The sequence below is a fragment of the Theropithecus gelada genome, chromosome 4 (assembly GCF_003255815.1).
Source record: "Theropithecus gelada isolate Dixy chromosome 4, Tgel_1.0, whole genome shotgun sequence".
Taxonomy (NCBI): Eukaryota; Metazoa; Chordata; class Mammalia; order Primates; family Cercopithecidae; genus Theropithecus; species Theropithecus gelada.
In genome coordinates, this window is record NC_037671.1 from 160,191,782 (window position 1) to 160,215,664 (window position 23,883).

The 23,883-nt window shown below is 35.3% G+C and overlaps 1 protein-coding gene across 3 annotated transcripts in view; it reads right to left on the minus strand.

Annotated features, from left to right (window-relative positions):
- The window catches only part of AHI1 (Abelson helper integration site 1), a 209,378-nt gene that overhangs the window by 159,432 nt on the left and 26,063 nt on the right, over positions 1–23,883 (minus strand). For all 3 annotated transcript variants that reach the window (XM_025383909.1, XM_025383908.1, XM_025383910.1), the window contains 8 exons: positions 20,227–20,280; positions 18,453–19,012; positions 16,017–16,198; positions 11,738–11,957; positions 9,941–10,133; positions 7,602–7,697; positions 2,637–2,822; positions 1,370–1,522 (listed from right to left, as the gene is read on the minus strand). In XM_025383909.1, the coding sequence (XP_025239694.1) occupies positions 1,370–1,522; positions 2,637–2,822; positions 7,602–7,697; positions 9,941–10,133; positions 11,738–11,957; positions 16,017–16,198; positions 18,453–19,012; positions 20,227–20,280 (1,644 nt within the window). The remainder of the gene's footprint in view (positions 1–1,369; positions 1,523–2,636; positions 2,823–7,601; positions 7,698–9,940; positions 10,134–11,737; positions 11,958–16,016; positions 16,199–18,452; positions 19,013–20,226; positions 20,281–23,883) is intronic.

A 23,883-nucleotide genomic window follows, 5' to 3' on the forward strand; every position in this document is an offset into this window, starting at 1 on the left:
TCCATTCTTTGTAAAAACTAGTAAAAAAATTGCAAAATTGTATCAGCAAGGCTTCCCGCCATTGCAAAAAATGTTAATCTAGTAAGAACACTTTAGTAAAAGCTTAAATGCTGCTCAGCTTGTGGCAGAAGTACATACACGTACATATCTCTATCAAAGTGTGATTCAGGAAGAAGCCAGGTGATGTAAAGAATTTCATGAATCCATAAACATTAAGAGATGTATGTCTCACAGACATCAAAAATCTGTTTTAAAAAATTTTTATTTTTTTTTTTAAGAGATGGGGTCTCATTGTGTCATCCAGGCTTGAGTGCAGTGGCACAGTCATAGCTCACTGCAGTCTTGAATTCCTGGGCTCAATCTTCCTTCCTCAGTCTCCCGAGTAGCTGGGACTACAGGTGCATGCCAGCATGCCCACCTAATTAAAAAACCTTTTTTAAGAGAACGGGTCTTGCTATATTGCCCAGGCTAAAAATCTATGTTATCTGACTGCTGTTACAGGCTGAATTGTGTCCTCTCTCCTCCCACTCACACCCCTACCCCTTGTCACCCAAATGAGTATGTTAAAGCTCTAACCCCTAGCACCTCAGAATGTAACAGTATTTGGAGATGTGGTCTTTAAAGAGGTGATTACGTTAAAATGAAATAATTATGGAAGGGTCCTAATCCAACCAGGGGAAAGACAACAGGGGCGTGCATGCACAAAGATCATGTGAGGAGGCAGCAAGAGGGCAGCCTACTGTAAGACAAGGAGAAGCCTCAGAAGAAATCAACCAAGTCAGCACCTCGATCTTTGCTATAGACCAAATGCTATGTCCTCTCAAAAACCGTATGTTAAAGCTGTAATCCCCTATGTGATAGTATTTAGATGTGGGGGTCTCTGGGAGGTAATTTGGTCCTGAGAGTGAGACGCTTATGAATCAGATCTGTGCCCTTATAAAAAAAGACACAAGAAAGGTGATCTCTCTCTCCACCACGTGAGAATACAGCAAGGAGGAGGCTGGCTCCAAGTCAAAAAGGGGATCCTCACCAGGAACTAGGCTGGCTAGCATCTTGATCTTGAACTTCCCAGCCTTCAGAACTGTGAGAAATAAATGTCTGCTGTTTAAGCCACCCAGTGTGTGGTATTTTGTTATAGCAGCCCAAGCTAATACAATTTACAATTGCCCAAGTGCCCGAACGAAGAATGTAAGATAGTGCTTATATACACACGCTAGGCACTCTTATTATTCGTCAAATTAATTAATGAAAAGGCAAAATCATAAATAGCCAGGATTTTAAGTAGTAAGCTAGATATCCTAGGAGTTACTGGAGTTTTGAAGGTAATAAATAAACATCTAAAGCAATCCACTGTTATCAAACACTTCACCTGCCCAGGGAGTCGTTTCCACTTTATTACTTCCTTTGACTCTTCTAATCCAGGTTCTGTGTCTATTGAGCTTGACTCATGGTGATGTTCACAATGCACTGGTTTACCTTTTTCCTCCTGAAGAGCCATCGTAGAGCGGTAAGATGGCTTTATCTAAATATGCATTAAAATATGAAAATTTATATATCATGTACACCTTTTTCTTTTTCTAGCATATAGTTTTAAAAATACTGAAACAAATAATATGAAAATATTTTCAAAATGTAATCCAGAAAAAATTCTACTTTTATTTGTACATTATTCGAAATAAAATAAAAAAGCTGCTTAAAACTACAGTCCTATAACCAAAAAGTCTTAAAAGTTTTTGAGGAAAAAATATGACTACAAATTTACATGAAATGATTTTAATAACTCTACCCTTTGTTTCTGCTTCTTCACCAATACTTATGAGTTATGCCATGGCTCTGATATAATACTGTATCTTTAAAATCACAAAACTAGTATCATAAAAATCTCAAGTTTTAAAAATCATTTCTCAATAATAGATTTAACTCCATCCAAACCAATGCAAATCAGTCCTGTGGTGACAGTATATATCAGCTACAGAATGTGCAAATGACCTGAAAAATTAATGTCTTATAAGAAATAAGACAAAAGCAAAACTTTTTTATTTTAGGGTCAATTCTTTGCTAAGATTATTTATAATATTAATCTATGGAAAACAGCAGCAGTAGAAACATTACATACTGATTATTTGAATAATATTGTGAAAAATGTACCCAGAAATCAGGACTCTGCAAACTGCAGCCCACACACCAAATTTGGCCTGCTACCTGCTTTTGTAAATAAACTTTTATTGGAACACATCACACCCATTTGTTTAGTTATGGCCTACATATGTCTATGTAGCTACTTTCACACTATAAAGGCAAAATTGACTGAAACTACAGGGCGAAAGCCTAAAATACTATCTCGCCCTTTACAGAAAATATTTTTCAACTTCTCCTTTAAGTCCACCTTTTATCTTTAATTTCTGAAAATCAAATTGTAACAAAACATTTTTCCTAATACTAAAAGCTGTATTTCACATTTAAAATTCATTTAAGCATCTTTTAAATATCAGCTATTACAGTCTTAATATATAACCCCGGATATCTATTAAAATTATTATTAGAAGTCTTATCTTTTTAGAAATGAAAAACATGTTATGTCACCATTTAATTTCAACACTAGAAGATATACACTTACATGTACTATATTAACTTACACAGTCTGGAACTTTCAGTCCTCTTACAGTTACATACAGTGTTGATGGGTAACGATTTCTTGGACATTTTGACCACCATTCAAACACCTCAACAACATTTAATTGGGATCGAGGCTTAGTAGGTGGGTAATACAGCTGCAAACGAAGTTTTGAGTTGATGTTTGCATTTCCATTGGCTCCCAGAAGCTTAAAACAAGAATTCATATAAAATGTGACCGTCACTGAAAATAAATATATCCAACAAAGCAATAGCATAAAGTCAGAAACATTTTTAAAAGATTAATATGGCATGCTGAAATTTCTTAGTTTTACAAAGCAAAGAACACTACATACTTAGTTAAGCACAGTTCCAGATCATTTTTGACAAAAGGTAACCCAAATGGCTTTTAAAATATTTTCCTGATAGCTCTCTTTTCACATATACAATAATTTCAGACTGTTGGTACAGCATTTACACTACTGTGCCAGATTTCACACTGAACAAAGGATGTGATTGATATACAGTCGTCTGAAATAATAAGGTTAAACTGTATATTTACACAAGACACAAATTTTCCATTTGTTTAATATCAGTATTTTTAATGGTTAAAATTTTATGATGTTTTAAATTTTTAAAAAGTTAAAATCATTTCAAGATAATTAAACTCATTTAAGCCATTCGTTACTTTTTTCAGTATTTTAGTGTACCTTCTTTCAAAGGTCTATCTTTAAAACCCTATTAAACAAAACTTATGTTTAAACTAACTAACTGGAGATTTTTGTCTTTTTTTTTTTTTCTTGGCAGAATCTCATTCTGTTATCCAGGCTGGAGTGCAGCGGCAAAATCTCGGCTCACTGCAACCTCCCCCTCCTGGGTTCAAGTGATTCTTGTGCCTCAGCCTCCTGAGTAGCTGGGATTACAGATGCACGCTACCACACCTGGCTGACTTTTGTGTTTTTAGCAGTCAGAGGTTTTGCCATGTTGGCCAGGCTGGTCACGAACTCCTGGCCTCAAGTGATCTGCCCACCTCGGCCTCCCAAAGTTTTGGGATTACAGGCGTGAGCCACCATGCCTGGCCTTAAATGGAGATTTTTATAAGAAAAATAAAAATCTTACCAAGTCAGAATACGTTCTCTTTCATTAGACCATGACTCAAAATAGGAAATGAAATGTCTAACCTTTATGTCCTCTCCAAATTAGGAGCAGAAAGATAGTTTGAACCCTTTGCAACAGTTCACACAAAACATGGAAGTATCTTAAATTAGAAGAATAGGCACTGAGTGCAGGGAACGTATTTAACAACTGTTACCTGTAGACTCATGTAACTTGGAAAGTAAAAAAAACACAGAGTCAAGAAAGACTCTAAGACAGCATTGTCCAAGAGAGCTTTCTATAATGATGGAAATACTCTAACCAATTCGGAATCCACATGTGGCTACCCTGCACTTGAAGTATAGCTAGCACAAATGTAAAACTAAATTTTTAATTATATTTAATTTGAATTCAAACTGCCACGTGACTTGTAGCTACCAAAACAGTGTAACTCCAAGTTCATGAACCTGGGAGAGTGGACAGATGGTGATACTACCAACTGAAGTAGCAGAGAGAGCAGCAAGGATACTCAGTTTGGGAGAATCTGAGATATCTGTAAGTCATCCAAGTTGAAATGTCCAGTAGGGGACTGAATTTACAAACCTGAAGTACCGGTGAGAAAAGTGGTTCCAAAAAAACTGGGTTAAAGATGAAACCATGAGTAGGACTGATATTAAGGAGGTAGGTAGAAGACCATGAAGGAAACTGAAAGAATGGTATAAGTAAAATTAGGAGAGGATGGTGTCAAGAAAACCAAGGTAACAGAGTTTCAAGAGTGTGATATGTTAAATGCATAGATGTGACAAAATAACTTAAAAATGTTCAATAAATTTGGCAAATAGAAATCATTAGTGATTTGGTTGGAGAAGCTTTAGTGGCAGAGGCAAAATTTAGAATGTTGTTCAGGAATGATGAGTGCAGGAATGATGCATCAACAAGAGAGATGGCAAAATACAGCCCATCTTTTCCCCTACCCCTTTAGGAAAGAATGTAAAGACAATGGAGGTTATAAGCTGAGCAGGTGACATTGTGACTAGTGTCAAATGACACATAGGGGTAAAGAACAGTTCCAAACTGAGTAATAGATACATTCAGTCATTAAATCATAAGCACTCGAGACTCCCTTCATTAACTCTCCTACAGCTCGCCAAAGCTCATCTCGGTGATTTTAAAGATATTCCCCAGCTTCTAAACCATACTTTCCGTAGATTGTTTTAATTTAACCAGGCAATTTAGTTTACATTAATATGCTGCTTAGCATGAGTAAACAACTAAGATTCAGCCAAGACCCTGCTATTATGGTTATAAATTATATAATATAGAGCTTAAATAAATAAGGCTTTGTCACTTTTTAGTTTAAAAGAACAGCCACATATATGTACTAAAAGAACTGAAAGTACCTGAGAATCTGAGGCATAGCTGAGAATTAGGATAAAGTCTCATTTGAACTATTGTAATAACTTAACAACTATTCAAGACATCCCTGGAACCAATAGGATAGGCAATAAAAGATTTAAATTTTAATTGTCTTCATGCCATTTTCTTTTTTTTTTTTTTTTTTTGAGATGGAATCTCACTCTGTCACCCAGGCTGGAGTGCAGCAGTACAATCACGGGTCACTACAACTTCCATTCCCTGTGTTCAAGCAATCCTCCCCCCTCAGCCTTCCGAGTAGCTGGGATTACAGGCGCACACCACAACACCTGGCTAATTTTTGTATTTTTAGTAGAGATAGGGTTTCACCATATTGGTCAGGCTGGTCTCAAACTCCTGACCTCAAGTGATTGGCTCACCTCAGCCTCCCAGCATGCTGGGATTACAGGTGTGAGCTACTGCATCCGTCATGCCACTCTCCTGAAGATGAATTTTATCCTTGCCACTCTTTCCATCATCGTTGATTAATTCCCTCGATATATAGTCACTAAGTACTTTCTATGTGCCATTAATATGCTGGGAGCTGGTGATATTATAGCATGGAGTTTCAAGAGAGTGATATATTAAATGTAAAAAGATGTAGTAAAATAAGGACTAAAAATGCTCAACATATTTACCCAAAAGAAGTCATTGGTGACTCTAAAAAGCTTACAGTCTAATGAAAAAGACAGAAGTATTAGAAGACGTGAAGCACACAGAATACCTTACCCTTTCTGCGGGGTGGGGATGGGATAAGGAGAATTCTTGACTGCCATTTTTGCCAATGGCATAAGATGAATAAATAAATAAAAATCCATACAGTATTTAGAGGTAAAAATGCTGTGAAATATGTTACTGCTTCCCAAGTGCAACTTACAGTAAATACTGCAGGTTTGCACGAATCTTAGCATAAAAGAAATGCAGTTTCTAATAAAACCACAAGATGGCAATGTTTACGATGTAAAAGTGAACTTTTTTGCTTTTTTTTTTAATGGTTTTTTTCTTTGCTCTAAATCAGTATCAAAGCTGGTATGGAAAAAGGCATAACAGATTTATATAAGGGCGATCACAGATAGTACACTGGACCAGGTGATTCCTAAGGCCACTCTCAATTACTTACTCACCACAGCCAACCTGGCGGCTATTCAGTCCTTTGACTATAATACTTCTAAAATCTCTCTCTAACCCCCAATATGGATTAAACGTTTCAACCGGATTTTCACAGCATCTGCTCTGTAGCACATAATAATGTAGGTAACAGGTCTGTATAGAAATTAAATTGGAGGGCAGGTATATACAACGTCTAATTTATCTATGAATGTACTGTATTTAGCAGACTGTCTCACATTTTATAGATCACATTTGTTGAACGAATGGATGCACAAATGAAAATGTTTTTATAAGATGGTACAAAATAGACTAATTACTCAAGACTTTTCATAATTTAAATTGATGTCTGAAGGAATAACAGATAATATAAAATTAAAATATCCTTTTTTAAAAACATCAATCTATGTCTTTCATCTTTGCTGAAACATTATCGTCAAAGACATCCTAGTCAGAGACACCCAGTCAAAGACAAATGTACAAAGACATTTTTTACCTAGACTACTGTAAGAATTTCCTAATTTGATTATCAAGTATCCACATTTGCTCCCTCTAGAATCTGTTCTCTACATAGCAGAGTATATATCTTTCTAAAACATAAATCAGATTATTTTATTGTTTTGTTTAAAATCCTATAGTGGCTTCCCATTGCTCTTTAAATTCTATAATGGCTTCCTCTAGCTATAATACCTGAGAAGACCTCATCATAATTAACATCCCATTGATCTTAGCAACCTCTTCATGCACCCTTAGTCTCTGTCCTCCAATCCTGGTGGCCTTTTTTTGATTTTCTGAATTAACCCTGCTCCTTCAAATATCAGGGTTTTTGCATATATTGTACCCTCTACCATGGCCCATCTCTTCCCCACCGGTGACAGTGTGTCTCTTCCTCAGGAATCCTTTCCCTGATCCCACAGTTCATCATCCTTCCCATACCTCTTTACGATACTTATAAAAATTTATAATTAAATGACAAATTGTGAAGTCAACTGTTTTATGTTTATGTTGCTGGAAGTCCAGGAGTTCAAGGATTTGTCATCTTTGTCCACTGACAAGAACAGTAGCTGGCACATAGAAAAGTCTTAATAAATATTTATTGAATTGAATAAATGGCATGGCTGTTTGTGTCTTTTTTAATGCTACATCCTCAGAACCAAATAGTGTAACTGTCACATACTGTAACTGGCGCACAAAAATTTATAAATATTTAAGAATCTGAATGAGCATAACCTGAGCTTGAATTAATAACTCTTCATTCTTATAACCTTACCTTAGATTCTAATTCCTTATATGAAACCAAACTGACATGGGAGAAAGCAGCCAACTACATTTGAAGACTATTTTAAAAGTGTTTAAAATGGTGAAAAACATACCTTAAGAAATGCCCAGGCAATTTTCCGAAAGCCACATTCTTGGTTTTGAACCTCAGAATTATTCTTAATTTCATCCATGCTTAAGAAATCAAGAATCTGCAAATAAATTCACAGAAGACTAGGCTACCTAAAATTTAGTATTTTCTAACAGTATATTATTAAAAATTTTAAAAATCATTTGTATAGTACTTAAAAACATTGACCTTTACAGGGAGTAAAAACATTTTTATCTCATTTCATTCATCTTAAAGTTAACTCATTCAATTAGGGAGCGTCCATTTTCTGACTACTTTATCTTTCATTCATAAATACTAAGATTTATTTCAAATCCAAGGCAAAGTGTTAATCACCTCAAATATAACCTAGGTACAAATACACTAGGCATAGAATTCTTAAGCTTTCATTGTTTTTTATGTGTCAGAGCAGACTTCAAAGGATTGTTTAAAAAACTCACAACTCTATTTCTGGGTCTTTGTCTTGGATCACCTTCCTGAAGTTGAGGTTTTTCTCTTTGGATATATGTTATAATTAGGCTTCTCAAGAGGATTTCTTCCATTCCTCTATCCTGTCTGGACATTAAAGCTCATGGATTTGCAACCAACCTGCCACAGAGATTGTATTCTAGGTACTTATAAGAGGCTATCACTTCAAACTTACTGGTGCTTATTAAAAGCTCAGCTGCGAAAATGAGACCTTTATAGAAAAAATACTGCTTGAGAAACGATACAGACTCCATTCATCTGTGTTTTTTGGATACCTAAATCTTTTTTAAGATATAATACATGCTCAGTGAAAACATAATATAAAAAATATATATATGCAAAGTAAAAACAACTTGTAATCCAGACCCATAGATGGCCACCATGTTAATGGTGGCTAAATCTTTTTCTGTGCATTCCTAAACATATGTATGGAACTACAAATCTAATAATGCTATTTCACAAATTATTTTCATATAACATGTAGTGAGTATCTCTTCATGTCAATACATACACATGAATACCATAATGTTAATGACTGCCTACTATTCTTCCGTCACAAATACCATAAATTTAACAAAAATTATAACTTTTTTAACCATATCTCTTACTGATCTAAATTTAGGTTATTTTATCTCCCTAAAATTTTTGCCATTATAAACAATGTTGAAATAAATATCTTGCACACACATCTTCGTGGACTTGTCATTTTTTTCTTAAGATAAATACTTAGGAGTAAAATAATGGTTTTAAAGACTTTTGACAGGCATTATCAAGTTGTCCTCAATAGACACTTAAAAAACTGAGATCAAAAAGTAGTTGCATGGGCAATAACATACTATATGAAAACTTAAGAAGCAACCAAAAGTGTTTATAATACAACAATCTATCTGAAAATTATAACAAATGACAAATTTTGAAGTCAAAGAAAAAATTCCTTAAGATAAAAATTATACCCATTTTTCAACAATAACAGCTTTATGTAAATCACACACAACATAATCACAAATGTAAATATGGGAATATTTGTGTCATAAATACAGACAACCTGAAAGTGAAGGATCATAAAAACATGTAATTCTAAAAAATGAATCTTCAGCACTGGTTATGCCAAGTTACTTGCTATTCCCATGCTAAACTTCTCCATCTAGCTTACACTGAAGGGGCGCTTTCTCTACTTTCCTTTGCTTATGGAGACAGAACACATGATAGAGAAAAGAAATGTGGTATTCTAGGTTCAAACTATCTCCAAACACATTTTTTTACACTTAAAATTTGAGTAACTTTGGAGAAATCACTTTTACTTCAAACCTTCTCATTTTTAAGAAAATTATATAATAACTAGTCAGCTCAAAAGCCACCTATTCCATAAAGCTTTCACTGACTTCTCTGACCCACCACTAACCCTTTACATATCAGAAGTTTTACAACATTTTTGGTTATATATGAAATTGCATTAATTAACTGATCCGTGTACATTTATTTATCCAGGTGGTACACATATTCTTAGGGTGTCTTATACGGTTAAATGAGTTTATGCTTTGTGAAATGGGTTAAAAATGGAGAAATACATTCATATAGAGTGGATTCATCACTTCAGTACAGTTAACAGTCACAGGGTTGTTGTAATTATTAAATGATACAAAGTAGGCCAAATAGTACTCAGCAAATATGCTATCACTGTTTATAAAAGGGCGTCTCACTTGTATTTCACAGCATTCTACAAACACTAAATCCTAGAGATTACATTCTCACACTACTTTTTTTTTTGCATTATTGGACTACTAAAAATAATAGCTTACATCTGTGCTATTAAATATTAACCATCATTTAATTTGAATTGCTCCATTCAATTCATACCTCAAAGAACAGGATGACTTTAGGACTCTCATCAGAGTCTCGAAGCAAATAGGGAAAATTTTCATTAAATATAATTTGTTCTTCCCACTCTGGAAGTCTTGATTTTAACTGTTTAAAATCATATGGCTGGGTCATAATAGGAAGAATATAATCCACATTCTCTTTTTCATAGTAAGATGAAACAGGCCGTTCACTGTACAAAAAAAAGATACTTCCATTAATGCAATTTTTATAATTTTGAGGTGAGAAAAAAATATATAGTGTATAAGGTGAGACAACCAGAAACAATGAATTGCCACAATAATACAAAAGGAAAGATTATTTTGATTGTCTATCTAGAAACTTATAAATTTTGTAAGACTTAAAAAAGTAACAGTCCATCTTACATTTGTGTACTATCAATCAGTTTCACGTGATTATTTTATTATAGAAATATAAAGTGAGAAGTATGATTATACCTTTGCCATACAACGCTGGGATAAACTCCTTCAGAATTTTATAAGAGTTTATAATAAAATAGACATTGCCAGGCACAGTGGCTCACGCCTGTAACCCCAGCACTTTGAGAGGTTGAGGCAGGTGGACTGCTTGAGCTAAGGAGTTCGGGACCAGCCTGGGTAACATGGTGAAACCTCGTTTCTACAAAAAATAGAAAAGAAGTTAGCTGGGCATGGTGGCACATGTCTGCAGTCCCAGCTACTTGGGAATCTGAGGTGGGAGGATCACCTGAGCCCAGGGAGGTTGAGGCTGTAGTAAGTTGTGATTGTGCCACTGCACTCCAGCCGGTGAGAGAGAGAGAGAGATATCTTGTCTTAAAAAAAAAAAAAAAAAAAGACATAAAATTGATTTTACATAAAAAAAAGGCACAAGACTATAAACCCCTTGAGCTGTCATATTTTCTTTGCATGCCCTAAGGCAAATGAATAAGTGAATGGGTTTTTTTTTGGACAATCTTCCTGTTTCCATTCCCCACTGGCTTTCCAAACAATTTTTTTTTAAAAAATTCTAGTATAAACATGTATTTCATTGTACTTTTCATTTGGGATTTCATAGCTAAGCATGCATTAGCTATAGAAGTAATCTTAGAAAAAACATTAAAGATTCATCTACCTTACTTGAGGCCCAGATAACATTACTTTCAAAAGAAAAATATAAGGTTGGACAATTAAAGCATTTACAAATGCAATATAAAATATTTACAATGCAATTTTAAGTCATAAATTATGTCTAGTAAGCTGGTAGAAGCTCTCTACCACTTAAAATGAATTACTCCCTTCCACTTAAAAGTAATCACTGAGCCAGGCGTGGTGGCTCATGCCTGTAATCCCAGCACTTTGGGAGGCTGAGGCAGGCAGATTGTCTGAGGTCAGGAGTTCGAGATCAGCCTGGCCAAACCCCGCCTCCACTAAAAATACAAAAATTAGCCAGGTGTGGTGGCGGGCACCTGTAATCCCAGCTACTCAGGAGGCTGAAGCAAGAGAATTGCTTGAACCTGGGAGGCTGAGGTTGCAGTGAGCCAAGATTGCACCACCGCATTCCAGTCTAGGTAACAAAGCAAGATTCCATCCCCTCCCTCCCCCAAAAAAGAAGTAATTACTGAATTCTATGTTCTCCATTTCTTCTACAACATTCTGATCAATGTTAATGATTGATGAACACCTACAACTAGTAGACTATTCTCTAATACAAATCCTAACTCTATTCCCACTGACTTTCAACTACCAATGGCAGAAAAAAAGACTTCTACTGCAGACAGTTTCAGTTTCAAGAATTAGCTGTGGAATTAAAAAAAATTACCTATCATCTTTCTTGACATGTTGACCAGTATGCTCATCAACCACATGAATTTTTACCATTGGGTGAGAAATCATAAAATCTGACTTAAGTCTATCAGTTCGGTGAATATAAACTCCCAGGACAAGGTCATCATCAAGCAAACATTTGGGATAGACTGGGCTATCTCGGCTTGTTATTTCATGAACACCATCACCATCAACATCTTCGTTATCATCTGTAACTACACGCATGGAAAAAAAAATCAATGTTATAATTAGTTATTCCCACAGTTGTATTTACATACAAGCTAATCTTTAAGATCTATGATGATTTCACTTTGTTAACAAAGGAACTTCAAGAGGAAAGAAAGAAAAAGCCAGATAACAGCAAACCATAGTCTGACAGTAAAATACTACATTTGCTAAAGCATTAAAAATAAGGTGAGAAATCCTTGTTTATATTTTTCCTAATAAGTAGGAGAAATACAAAAAGAAAAAAAAAAAAAGAGAGTCAAAGTCAGAAAAGTAACTATATCTAGGTATTTTCTAAGTGGAATATACATGACTCAACTAGAATTTCTACCTCTGGGTAGGATGCAGTAGGATGCAGCAGGTAAACACTTTAGGTAACAACTGGAAAGAGCCAAATAAATTACGAATATCTTATTTTAAATTTTAAAGGCATCAGAAAGTACAGAAACAAGGTATACTAGACAGATTAAAATTCCAGAAAGGGAGAATCAGTCAGAGGTCAGCTGATGGACTGGCAGCTGTTTCTGTCTGTGGGGACATTTGCTGATTCAGGGTGTGAGCTGAAGATCAGAGTTTGGCTTAAGCAGAAGGTCACTGCCAGGAGAACGAGAAATCAGCAAAACTTTCATCATTCCACAGGACTAAAACGATAAAACTGGAGATTTGAGAAGCCTCAAACATGGCCAGTTTTTCTCACAAAACTGAATTCTGATGCTATAGAGAAGCTAGAGAGGTAGTGAAATCTCCCAGGCTTGTGGTGCTAGCAGACCAGGATCTGCCAGGGGAAGGGGACCAAAACAAAACAGGCAAAGATGAAGCCCTGGAGGGTGTGGTCAATTTACACTGAGGACCAAGAGCCACTTTTCACCTGGGGTCATCTACCAATTCTGGTCACAGATCTAGGTTGATAATCCAGGTGCGATTTCTGGCAGAAGGTTGCTACTGAGGGATAGAGAAGCCAGCAAAGATTTCGGCATGCATGGCAGCGAGAGTGACAAAAAGATAGAGGATACCTGAAGGATGTCTAACATATAGCCAGTCTCCCGTTCAAAGAATTTGCCAAATTTTGAAGTGGCAAATGGCAAGTGGAAAAGCACTGAAGGGCTAAACTGAAACTCCCATTGTATTTTAGGGCTAAAAAATTATTAAGGGCTATGAATTATTAGAGATAAAGAAGGGCACTGCATAATGATAAAAGTGGTAACTTGATAAGAGATACAAGAAAAATAAAATCAGAGTGGAAATGTTAATACCTCTCTCAACAGCTGATGGAATAAGTAGACCAAAAAAACTAATAAGAAGAACTGAGCACAATTAAACTTGACCTAACTGACATTCAAAGGACACTGCACTCAACATTAGAAACTGCATTCTTTTCAAGTGAGCATGGAATATTTATCAAATCTGACCATAAAATGGTCATTAAAAAATGCCTCAATAAACTCAGAGGATTGAAATCATTCATAATGTTATCTGACAACAATGGAAGACAGAAACCAATAAAAGATAACTAGAAAAGCATCTGCTGCCTGAAACTAAGCAACATACTTCTAAATAATGCACGATCAATTAAAACGAAATTAGAAAATATTTTCTGTTAAATGATAATAAAAAGACACAATATTAACAATTTTGGAGATGCAGGTAAGGTAGTACTTTGATGGAAATTTAGTCTTAAATGCATATAAAAGAAGACTGAAATTTTTCTTATAAAATCCAAATTATAAAGTTAGAAATAAGTAGCAAATAAAACCCGAATAAGTACAAAGGAAAATAATATAGTTACAAGAAAAAACTACTAATACATAAATGTACAATAGAGAAAATCAAAGCCAAAGGTTTTTGAAAAGACTCATAAACTTAAAATCCTAAGACTGATCAAGAATTTGAGAGAAAACAAATTGCCAATCCCATGAATGAAAAAATGGGACAGCCTTTCAGATGCTACAGAAATGAAAATTTGAACATTTGGATCAAAAACTACAGTCTATCAAATAGCCGAGAAAAGCTTAAAAAAAAAGTGAAAAGACTGATAAGAAACTAAATCTTGATCCGTATCAAGACAAGCTAAATTATAAGGCATAAGGACTGAAAAGGAAGCAATAAAACTATCATTATTAACAGATTACATTATTGTATATGTAGAAAAATCAAAACAATATAACAATAAACTCTGTTGGCCACGATGGCTCACACCTGTAATCCCAGTAATCTGGGAGGGTGAGGCGGGCGAATTGCTTGCGCCCAGGAGTTTGAGACTAGCCTGGAATATGTAGTGAGACCTTGTCTCTACAAAAAAATTAGCCGGGAATGGTGGTGCATGCCTGTAGTCCCAGCTACTTGGAAGACTGAAGTGGGAGGATCGCTTGAGCCTGGGAAATGGAGGCTGCCATAAGCTGAGATCACGCCACTGCACTCCAGCCTGAGTGACAGGCGAGACCCTGTCTCAAAAACAAATAAATAAATAAACTCTTGCAATAAGTGAATTTAGCAAATCAATAGATACAATGTTAAAAAAATGTAAACACATTTCTACACATATGTACCAGCAACAAATACAAAGCAAAAAAAAATTCTTTTTGGAGACAGAATCTCGCTCTATCGCCCAGGCTGGAGTGCAGTGATGCGATCTCAGCTCACTGCAAGCTCTGCCTCCCAAGTTCACACATTCTCCTGCCTCAGCCTCCCGAGTAGTTGGGATTACAGGTGCCCGCCATCATGCCCGGCTAATTTTCTGTATTTTTAGTAGAGACGGGGTTTCACCGTGTTAGGCAGGATGGTCTTCATCGCCTGACCTCATGATCCGCCCGCCTCAGCCTCCCAAAGTGCTGGGATTACAGGCGTGAGCCACCACGCCCAGCCAAAATCAAAAAATTTTTAAATGCCATTTACAATATCATTAAGAAACATCAACTCTTAGGAATAAATCTAAGGAGAGATTCTGCTGAAATGTATATTACTGCAATATGTTAAATAAGATGCAAATAAATGGAAGTGCATACCAAATTCATAGACTGAGAATCAATACTTTGTAAAAATGTCAAGTCTCTTTAGAGAGCTGTTATACTGTGAATCTCTATAGATTCACCCAGTCTAGATCAAAATCACAGCTTGCAAGACAGGATGGGTATAGGAAGGAAGAGGGAGAATTGAGAAGCTCTTCTAAAATCCATATAGAAATGCAAAGTAAAGAATAGCCTAGGCAATGCAGATGAAGAAGGAAAAAGCTAGAGTACAATACTAAATAGCAAGACCTATTAAAAAGCTACAGTATTTAGACATGGTGGTGTTGGTACAGACTGTCTACTGTAAAAGAATAGAGACGATAAAAACTGATCCACACGTAAACACAGTCATGTTATTTATGAGAAAAGTGACACTGCCACACAGAGGCAAAAAGACACTTTCTTCAGTAAATGGTACTGGGTCAATTATAATATATATCCACACGAGAAAACGTATCTTGATCACTGCTTCCTAACAAACAAAAACCAATTTCAGATGAACTGCATATATAAATGTGAAAAGTAAAACAGAAACAGTAAAACTTTTAAAATAAAACTTTTAGAGAAACATCTTCAGAACTTGGGAAAGATTTCTTAAATCACAGAGAACACTTACCTTCAAAGGAAAAAACGGATAAACTGGACTATTCAAAAATTTCTGCTTTTCAAAAGACACCAATGAGAGAGAAATAAACTAGAGTAGGAAGACATTTGCAATATATATGCATGTATGTATCTATCTGAGAATAATCTCATATTGAAGTATATAAACTATCATTACAAATCAATTAGAAAAAGACAATACTGTTTTTAAAAAAATGCATAACTTGAATATATTTACAAGTGATACAAACTCATCAAAGACAAACAGCTATAAATACACGTGTACTTTAATCTAGATGAATCCAAGAACAAGTACCACATACTCTATATTGAATTATTTTCAAGTATACCCATCAGTTTTAGTTTTTAAGGGCTAAAATTCCCAGAATCAAGTTATTGCTACCAACGTACACAATTTTTCACTTAATTTGTATAACAAACCTGCTTTAGCCTTCTTTTTTGGTTTTTTTGGTTTAGGTTTTGTGTCATCTTGCATGCTGCCTTCTTTGTTTTGTTCCACTGAGCTTATTTCACCATCTTGATGAGAATCTGAAGAAACTGGTCTAACTGAAGATTCCTTCTTTTGTTCACCTTCAACTGTGTCACCAGAGATGGTCAATGTACTACAAATATAATCCAAGTATCAGCCATTACAGATATATTATTATAATAATTATTATTCATGATGCAACAGAGTGAAGAGTAAATAGGAGCAAAGATAATCCTAAAATCACTACTATTTTTTCTTGAGATGCATATATTTTCCTACACACTAAAATGGTTAGCTGTCAAATAGGTATCATAGGTTGTAACTTCGCAAGGAGTTACATGATTCAACTAAAACTGAGCTCTAAACCCCAGGGGAAAGGAAATTGTATTAATATTTTATGAGCAATTGATCTCTCTTTACATAGGACTTATCGAAGCACGCCCACCCTGCTGCCAAGTAAATGACTGATCAACCAATTTTTAAATTACCTTATTTAAAAGTATAAAATGTATTCTAGGTTTGTTCAGTCTTCAAGAGGCTTCACAAGCACAACTTTTGATTTCTCTTTTTTCTTTTCTTTTTTTTTTTTTTTTTACGACTAGGTCTCGCTCTGTCACCCAAGTTGGAGTGCAGTGGTACAATCATAGCTCACTGCCGCCTCAACCTCCCAGGCTCCAGCAATCCTCCCACTTCTGCCTCCCAAATAGCTGGGACTACAGGCACATGCCACCATGCCTGGCTGATTTTTGTACTTTTTGTAGAGATGGAGTTTCACCATATTGCTCAGGCTGAGACTTCTAGGTAAAAATTAATTCCTTGTATTTTCTAGTGGTTGGTGAGTCACTACATTTTCAGAAGGCTATTACTAAAATTAAAATCTATATCACATGACTAGTAAATGGTAAGAAGTAGCAACCCAGAGGCATACTGAGTTTAAAGAAAAACCAACCTACTAACATTTTAATGTATCAAGTAAAAAAAATCTGCATTTAAATAATAAAAAATTAATTTCCAATATGTTTAGTCACCTTTCCAAAAAAATGGGCTGAGGAAAATAAGACTAGAGAAATATTTCAGTGTGGGCTGGACCTAATGACTTACTTCTAACAGACAGAATATGATAAAAGTAATGAATGCCACTTATAAGATTAGGTTCCAAAAAGACTCTGACTTCTGTCTTGCTCTCACTCTCTCAGAGCCCTTGGTCTGGGGAAGCAAGTGGCCATATTATGAGTAGACCACACGGAGGAAGTCCACGTGGCAAGGAACTGGTATACTTGGCCCAAAGCCAGTCAGGACCTGAGGCCTACCAACAGCCACATGAATGAGCTTAGCACTGGATCTTCTAAGGCCTTCTAACAGCTATGTCACTTGATAGATCCTCCCCAAGTCAAGGCTTAAGGTGACTTCAGTCCTGGCTAACATCCTGATTGCAACCTGTGATTGACAGAGACACCCAGCAAAGTCACTCCCAGATTGCTGGCCCATAGAAACTATGAGACAATAAATGCTTGTCATCCTAAAAGCTGCTAAATTATGGGATAATCTCTTTAATGCATCAACAGATAATACATACTATCATGTCCCTGCAGCAACCTGGTTTGCCATATCTTTATTATCACTGGTCACCTAGCTTTTGAAAAGAGGGGAATTATTTTTGGCTGAGGGTTTTAGGGGAAATTGATCCTGAATGCCAAGGAATAGTCACATATAGAATGTTCCCACTTCAAGCTGTTTCTCTAGAGGAGAACTGCAGGGGGGAACAAAGTTAATTATAGCAGTTAAAAAGCATTTTTATCTTATTGTTTTATCCAAGTAGAGAACATATATATATGTATATGTTCATTTAAACTCATACTCTATATACAAGTACATACATATATAAGCATCATATAGAGAAAAAGATTAGAATAACAAATTGCCAATAGCGATTATCTTTGAATAGTTTTTCTACAATGAGCTAATGTTATTTGTGTAAGAAAAAAAAGCTGTATTTACATATCCAAACAGGTATTTGTAACTCAAAAAAGGGGAAGTAATTAGGTTGCTATTACTTTGAAAGCAGATGTAAGTGAGTAGTTCAGGATAGAGACAACGTTCTGGCTCAGCCTCTTACTAGTTCTGTACTTCAATTTCCTCATCAGCAAGATAGGAAGAATATTACTTTTCCTCATAAGATTGTCATAAGAAATAAATGAGTTAATTCTCGTAAAGCACCTAGTACATAGTAAGGTGTTAGTAAAAGCTAGGTGTTCTTATCTTAGTGGCAATGTCTCCAAATAAAAGCCTAAGAATTTTCTTTGTTAAACCACAGATAATATTAAAACCCTGATAATAATAGAGTGTTTTTCTAAGAGGATATTTTACATTTATCAATGTAAAAATACCTTGTTTCAGCTTTAGAGAAGACTGGAACTTTCTTTTTCTTTTTCCTTTTTTCACTGATTGATTTGTCGTCATGGAATAAAGTATCTGAGGGAAAGTAAGTCAACTGTTCTTTCAGTTTTTTTCTTATTTTCTTCTTAATCTCCTTTGCCATTTCTTCAGTTACATGGCGCTGATATGCTTGCATCAGTTCTTCGTCCTCTTCTAAATCATTCTCTTCTCTTCCCTTATTTGCCTTCTCACTTTTCTGATGATCAATGCCTGGCTGTGGCTTTGTATGCGCTTTCTGGTGTGTAGAATCAACTTCCTTCTCAGGAGTTTCCGGTTTCATGTCTTGTGTAGTCAACTGGGGCACCGTCTTTACCACCTTTTTATTTGGCTTTCCTTGTTTGTCTTCCTCTACACTAACATCATCATTAGGATTTTCAGTTGCTGACTGTGTGTTCCTCGATTTGTTTTTAGCGACTCTCATGGTCTTCTTCAGGTTGTTAGTGTTAGTAGCACTTACATCATCACTTGTAGTTTCTTTAATATGGGGAAGATTGCTTCTAACAGTGTCAGGCTAGGAAAAGAAGACATGATAACAAAGTTTCAGTTATGCATAGATTAGTTATATAAAGAAAAACCTAATAATTAATGTTTGACAATGTGGAATTATTGGGAGGATTATTTAGTTTTTCACCTGGACACAGTGATACTATTTTAGAGCATTTGAGTACTCTCATAATTTATGCTTCCAGAATTTGATAAGCAATCTCTGAATGTAACTTCAGATGAAATGAGTTAATTGACATAGGAAAAAAGTACTTAAGGACCTTTAAGAAGTGAATTAATTGCTCAAATCTCAAATGCTATTTTCCTCATACATATTTTTCTCATGATATACACTCTAATATAATTAATAGATACCTGAGAAATTGCTAAAAGAGCCATTGAATTGATATTTCAGGCAACCCAATAGGAAATATACATGGGTCATTTATTTTGCTTCATAATTACACTGCAAAACCAAAAGTCTACAGCTCTAAGATCACCCTACACTAAATCTATCACTAGAATGCTGCTAAATATTACATATTAAGTTAAATCCAGTGGCAGACTAAGCATAATCTTGTACCTCTTTCCCCAATTAAAGTTATTTATAATGAGATATATTTTTAATACAAAAAAATAAATAAGGATAAGAGTCAAGTAATATAAGGAGGAGGAGGGCATAAACTAGATAGACCAAAGGATGACCAATCAAGGAGCTGGGATGAACAGCTCTGCTTCCCATCTCCATTTGTGCTGACTTTCACCCATGGATTAAGCATGGCAGCACAGAGAGAAAGGGCAGTATACTTCAGGTAGGTACAATTCCCACAAACTGCAGAGGCAGACCATGTCAAAAACAACCAACAAGGAACAGAACAGACATTCTCAAATATAAAGATGGCTTGACAACGGAAAATTAACAAACACTAAAGGAAGGTAGCACAATGAAGGAAAGTCACCAAATCAAACACAATAAATAAATGAACACCAAAGGAAAATACATATCATAAATAAGAATTTTAAATAAGTATAATTGATATTAATAAAGAAATGCAAAAGCATACTGGACCAAGAAAACCCAACTGCTGATATCAAAATAAAATTCTGAATAATAGAAATAAAAGTTTAACAGATGTGTTGAAAAACAGAATGGACAAAAACCATTGCTGACTGTATGTTCCTCAATTTGTTTTTAGTGATTCTCATGCTTTTCTTCAGGCTGTTAGTGTCAGCAGTACTTACATCATCACTTGTAGTTTCTTTAATATAGTGAGGATTGCTTCTAATAGTGTCAGGCTAAAAAAGAAGACATAATAACAAAGTTTCAGCTCAGCGTAGATTGGTTGTATAAAGAAAAACTCAATAATTTATGTTCAACAATGTGTAATTATTGGGAAGATTATTTAGTTTTTTACATGGACATAGTGATACTATTTTAGAGCACTTGCTGAGTACTCTCATAATTTATGCTTCAGAATTTCATTAATAATCTCTGAATATAACTTCAGATTAACATTTTGGACTAACACTCTGGATTCATTTTGTCGTGTAGAATGTTACACTGTAATGTATGAATGTTACATGTTAACATTTGGTGCTACAAGATGAATCTAAAATCAAAATGAAGAAATGTGCCAGAAATGAATAAACTTAACAATACATACTGGAGTTTGACCTTTGAAACTCCCCATATTTTAAAAGTAGTTAAAAAATATCCAATGTACATAAAAAGGTGATTTTAAAAATGCTGAAAGAACTAGTATCCCAATACATATCTAAAATCTTACCATCTCTAAGACTCTTTTGCTCACCTAAAATATATTTCCAAATTCTATCTGTTCTTTGAGGGCAAATTATGATGCCATAGGCTCCAAAAAAACTTCACCAATCAAATCGAATAAAAATAACATTTCTCTTTAAAAAAAAGTTTATTTTCACATGTTCTGTTTTAGAAGCAATATTTAATTTTAAGCAGTAAAAATAAATAAATAAGGAAAAAAACACACAAAACACACACACACACACACACAAAACCCAAAGCTAGCAGAAGTCAAGAAATAACCAAGATCAGAGCAGAAATGAAGGATACAGAGACACAAAAAACCCTTCAAAAAATCAATGAGGCTGGGCATGCTGGCTCACGCCTGTATCCCAGCAGTTTGGGAGGCTGAGGCAGGTGGATCACATGAGGTCAGGAGTTTGAGATCAGCCTGGCCAACATGGTGAAACCCTATCTCTATCAAAAATACAAAAATTAGCCAGGCATGATGGTGCACACCTGTAATCTCAGCTACTTGGGAGGCTGAGATACAAGAATCACTTAAGAGAAGAATCAAAGAGACACAATAAAAAATGATACAGGGGATATCCCTATTGACCCCACAGAAATGCAGACAACCATCAGAGAATACTACAAACACCTCTATGCAAGTAAACTAGAAAATCTAGAAGAAATGGATAAATTGCTGGACACATACACCCTCCCAACACTGAACCAGGAAGAAGTTGAATCCCTGAATAGACTAATATACAAGTTCTGAAACTGAGGCAGTAATAAATAGCCTACAAACAACCAAGCAAAAAAAGCCCAGGACCAGATGGATTTACAGCTGAATTCTACCAGAGGTACAAAACGGAACAGGTACCATTTCTACTGAAACTATTTCAAACAATTGAAAAGAAGGGGCTACTTCCTAACTCATTTTATGAGGACAGCATCATCCTGATACCAAAACCTGGCAGAGACACAACAAAGAAAGAAAAAAACGTTAAGGCCAATATCCCTGATGAACGTCGATGCAAAAATCCTCAATAAAATACTGGGAACCAAATCCAGCAGCACATCAAAAAACTTATCCACCACCATCAGGTCAGCTTCATCCACGGGATGCAAGGCTGGTTCAACATACGCAAATCAATAAACACAATTCATCACGTGAACAGAACTAAAGACAAAAACCATATGATTATCTGAATAGACACAGGAAAAGGCCTTCGATAAAATTCAACATTGCTTCATGTTAAAAATTCTCAATAAACAAGGTACTTACAGGAACATACTTCAAAATAAGAGCCATTTATGACAAATCCACAGCCATACTGCCCAAAGTAATTTATAGATCCTATGCTATTCTTATTAAACTACCATTGACGTTCTTCACAGAATTAGAAAAAACTACTTTAAAATTCATACGGAAACAAAAAAGAGCCTATATAGCCAAGACAATCCTAAACAAAAAGAACAAAGCTGGAGACATCACACCACCTGACTTCAAACTATACTGGAGTAACCAAAACAGCATGGTACAGGTACAAAAACAGACATATAGACCAATGGAACAGAAATAAGACATCAGAAATAAGGCTACACATCAACCATTTTATATTTGACAAACCTGACAAAAACCAGCAATAGGGAAAGGATTCCCTATTTAAAAGTGGTGCTGGGAAAACTGGCTAGCCACATGCAGAACATTGAATCTAGACCCCTGCCTCACACCTTATACAAAAATTAACTCAACATAGATTCAACACTTAAATGTAAAACCCAGAACTATGAAAACCCTAGAAGAAAATCTAGGCAATACGATTCAGGACATAGGCACAGGCAAAGATTTCATAACAAAAAATGTCAACAGAAACTGCAATAAAAGCAAAAATTGACAAATGGGATCTAATAAAAGAGCTTCTGCACAGCAAAAGAAACTATCATCAGAGTGAACAGACAACCTCCAGAATGGGAGAAAATTTTTGTAATCTATCCATTTGACAAAGGTCTAATATCTAGTATCTACAAGGAACTTAAACAAATTTATAACAAAAAACCAAACAACCCCATAAAAAAGTGGGCAAAGGACATGAATACACACTTCTCAAAAGAAGACATTCATGTGGCCAATAAACATGATAAAAAGGTCAACATCATTGATGGTTAGAGAAATACAAATCAAAACCACAATGAGATACCATCTCACACCAGTCAGAATGGCAATTATTAAAAAGTCAAGAAACAACAGATACTGGTGAAGCTATGGAAAAATAGGAATGCTTTTACACTGTTGGTGGTGTTAGTTCAACCATTGTGGAAGACACTGTGGCAATTCCTCAAAGACCTAGAACCAGAATTACTATTGGATCCAGCAATCCCATTACTAGACATATACCCAAAGGAATATAAATCATTCTATTATAAAGATACACACGTGCATATGTTCACCGAAGCACTATTCACAATAGCAAAGACATGGAATCAACCCAAATGTCCATCGATGACAGACTGGATAAAGAAAATGTGGTACATACACACCAAGGAATACTAATCAGTCATAAAAAGGAAAGAGATCATGAAGGGACATGGATAAAAGGCAGGAACAGAAAACCAAACACTGCATGTTATCACTTCTAAGTGGGAGCTGAACAGTGAGAACATACGGACACAGGGAGAGGAAAACAAACACTGGGGCCTGTCAGGGAATCTGGGGGAGGGAGGGCATCAGGATAAAAAGCTAATGCATGTGTGGCTTAATACCTAGGTGACAGTTTGATCGGTTTGTTACCTATGTAACAAACTTGCAAGTCCTACACATGTATCCCGGAATATAAAATAACATTTTAAAAAATTGCTATTTTTTTCAGAATGTTCTTTTTCTATGACTTCATTCATATCTCAATAACCTTGAATTTCCATTATGTTAAAATGGGGCATATGCAAATTTTTATTTCTACTTTTTCAGTGAGTACCAATAATGTAGCACCAATATATACAAATTGTGAGTATACTCCTGAAGGAAATAATTAGAAAAAGAGCTAATCAAGAATTAGAAAGAGAAGAAAGACTTAGTCTCAAAGAAAAAAATTTAAAATTGAAACTCCAGGCAAGCTAATCGGAAAAGGCTGTTT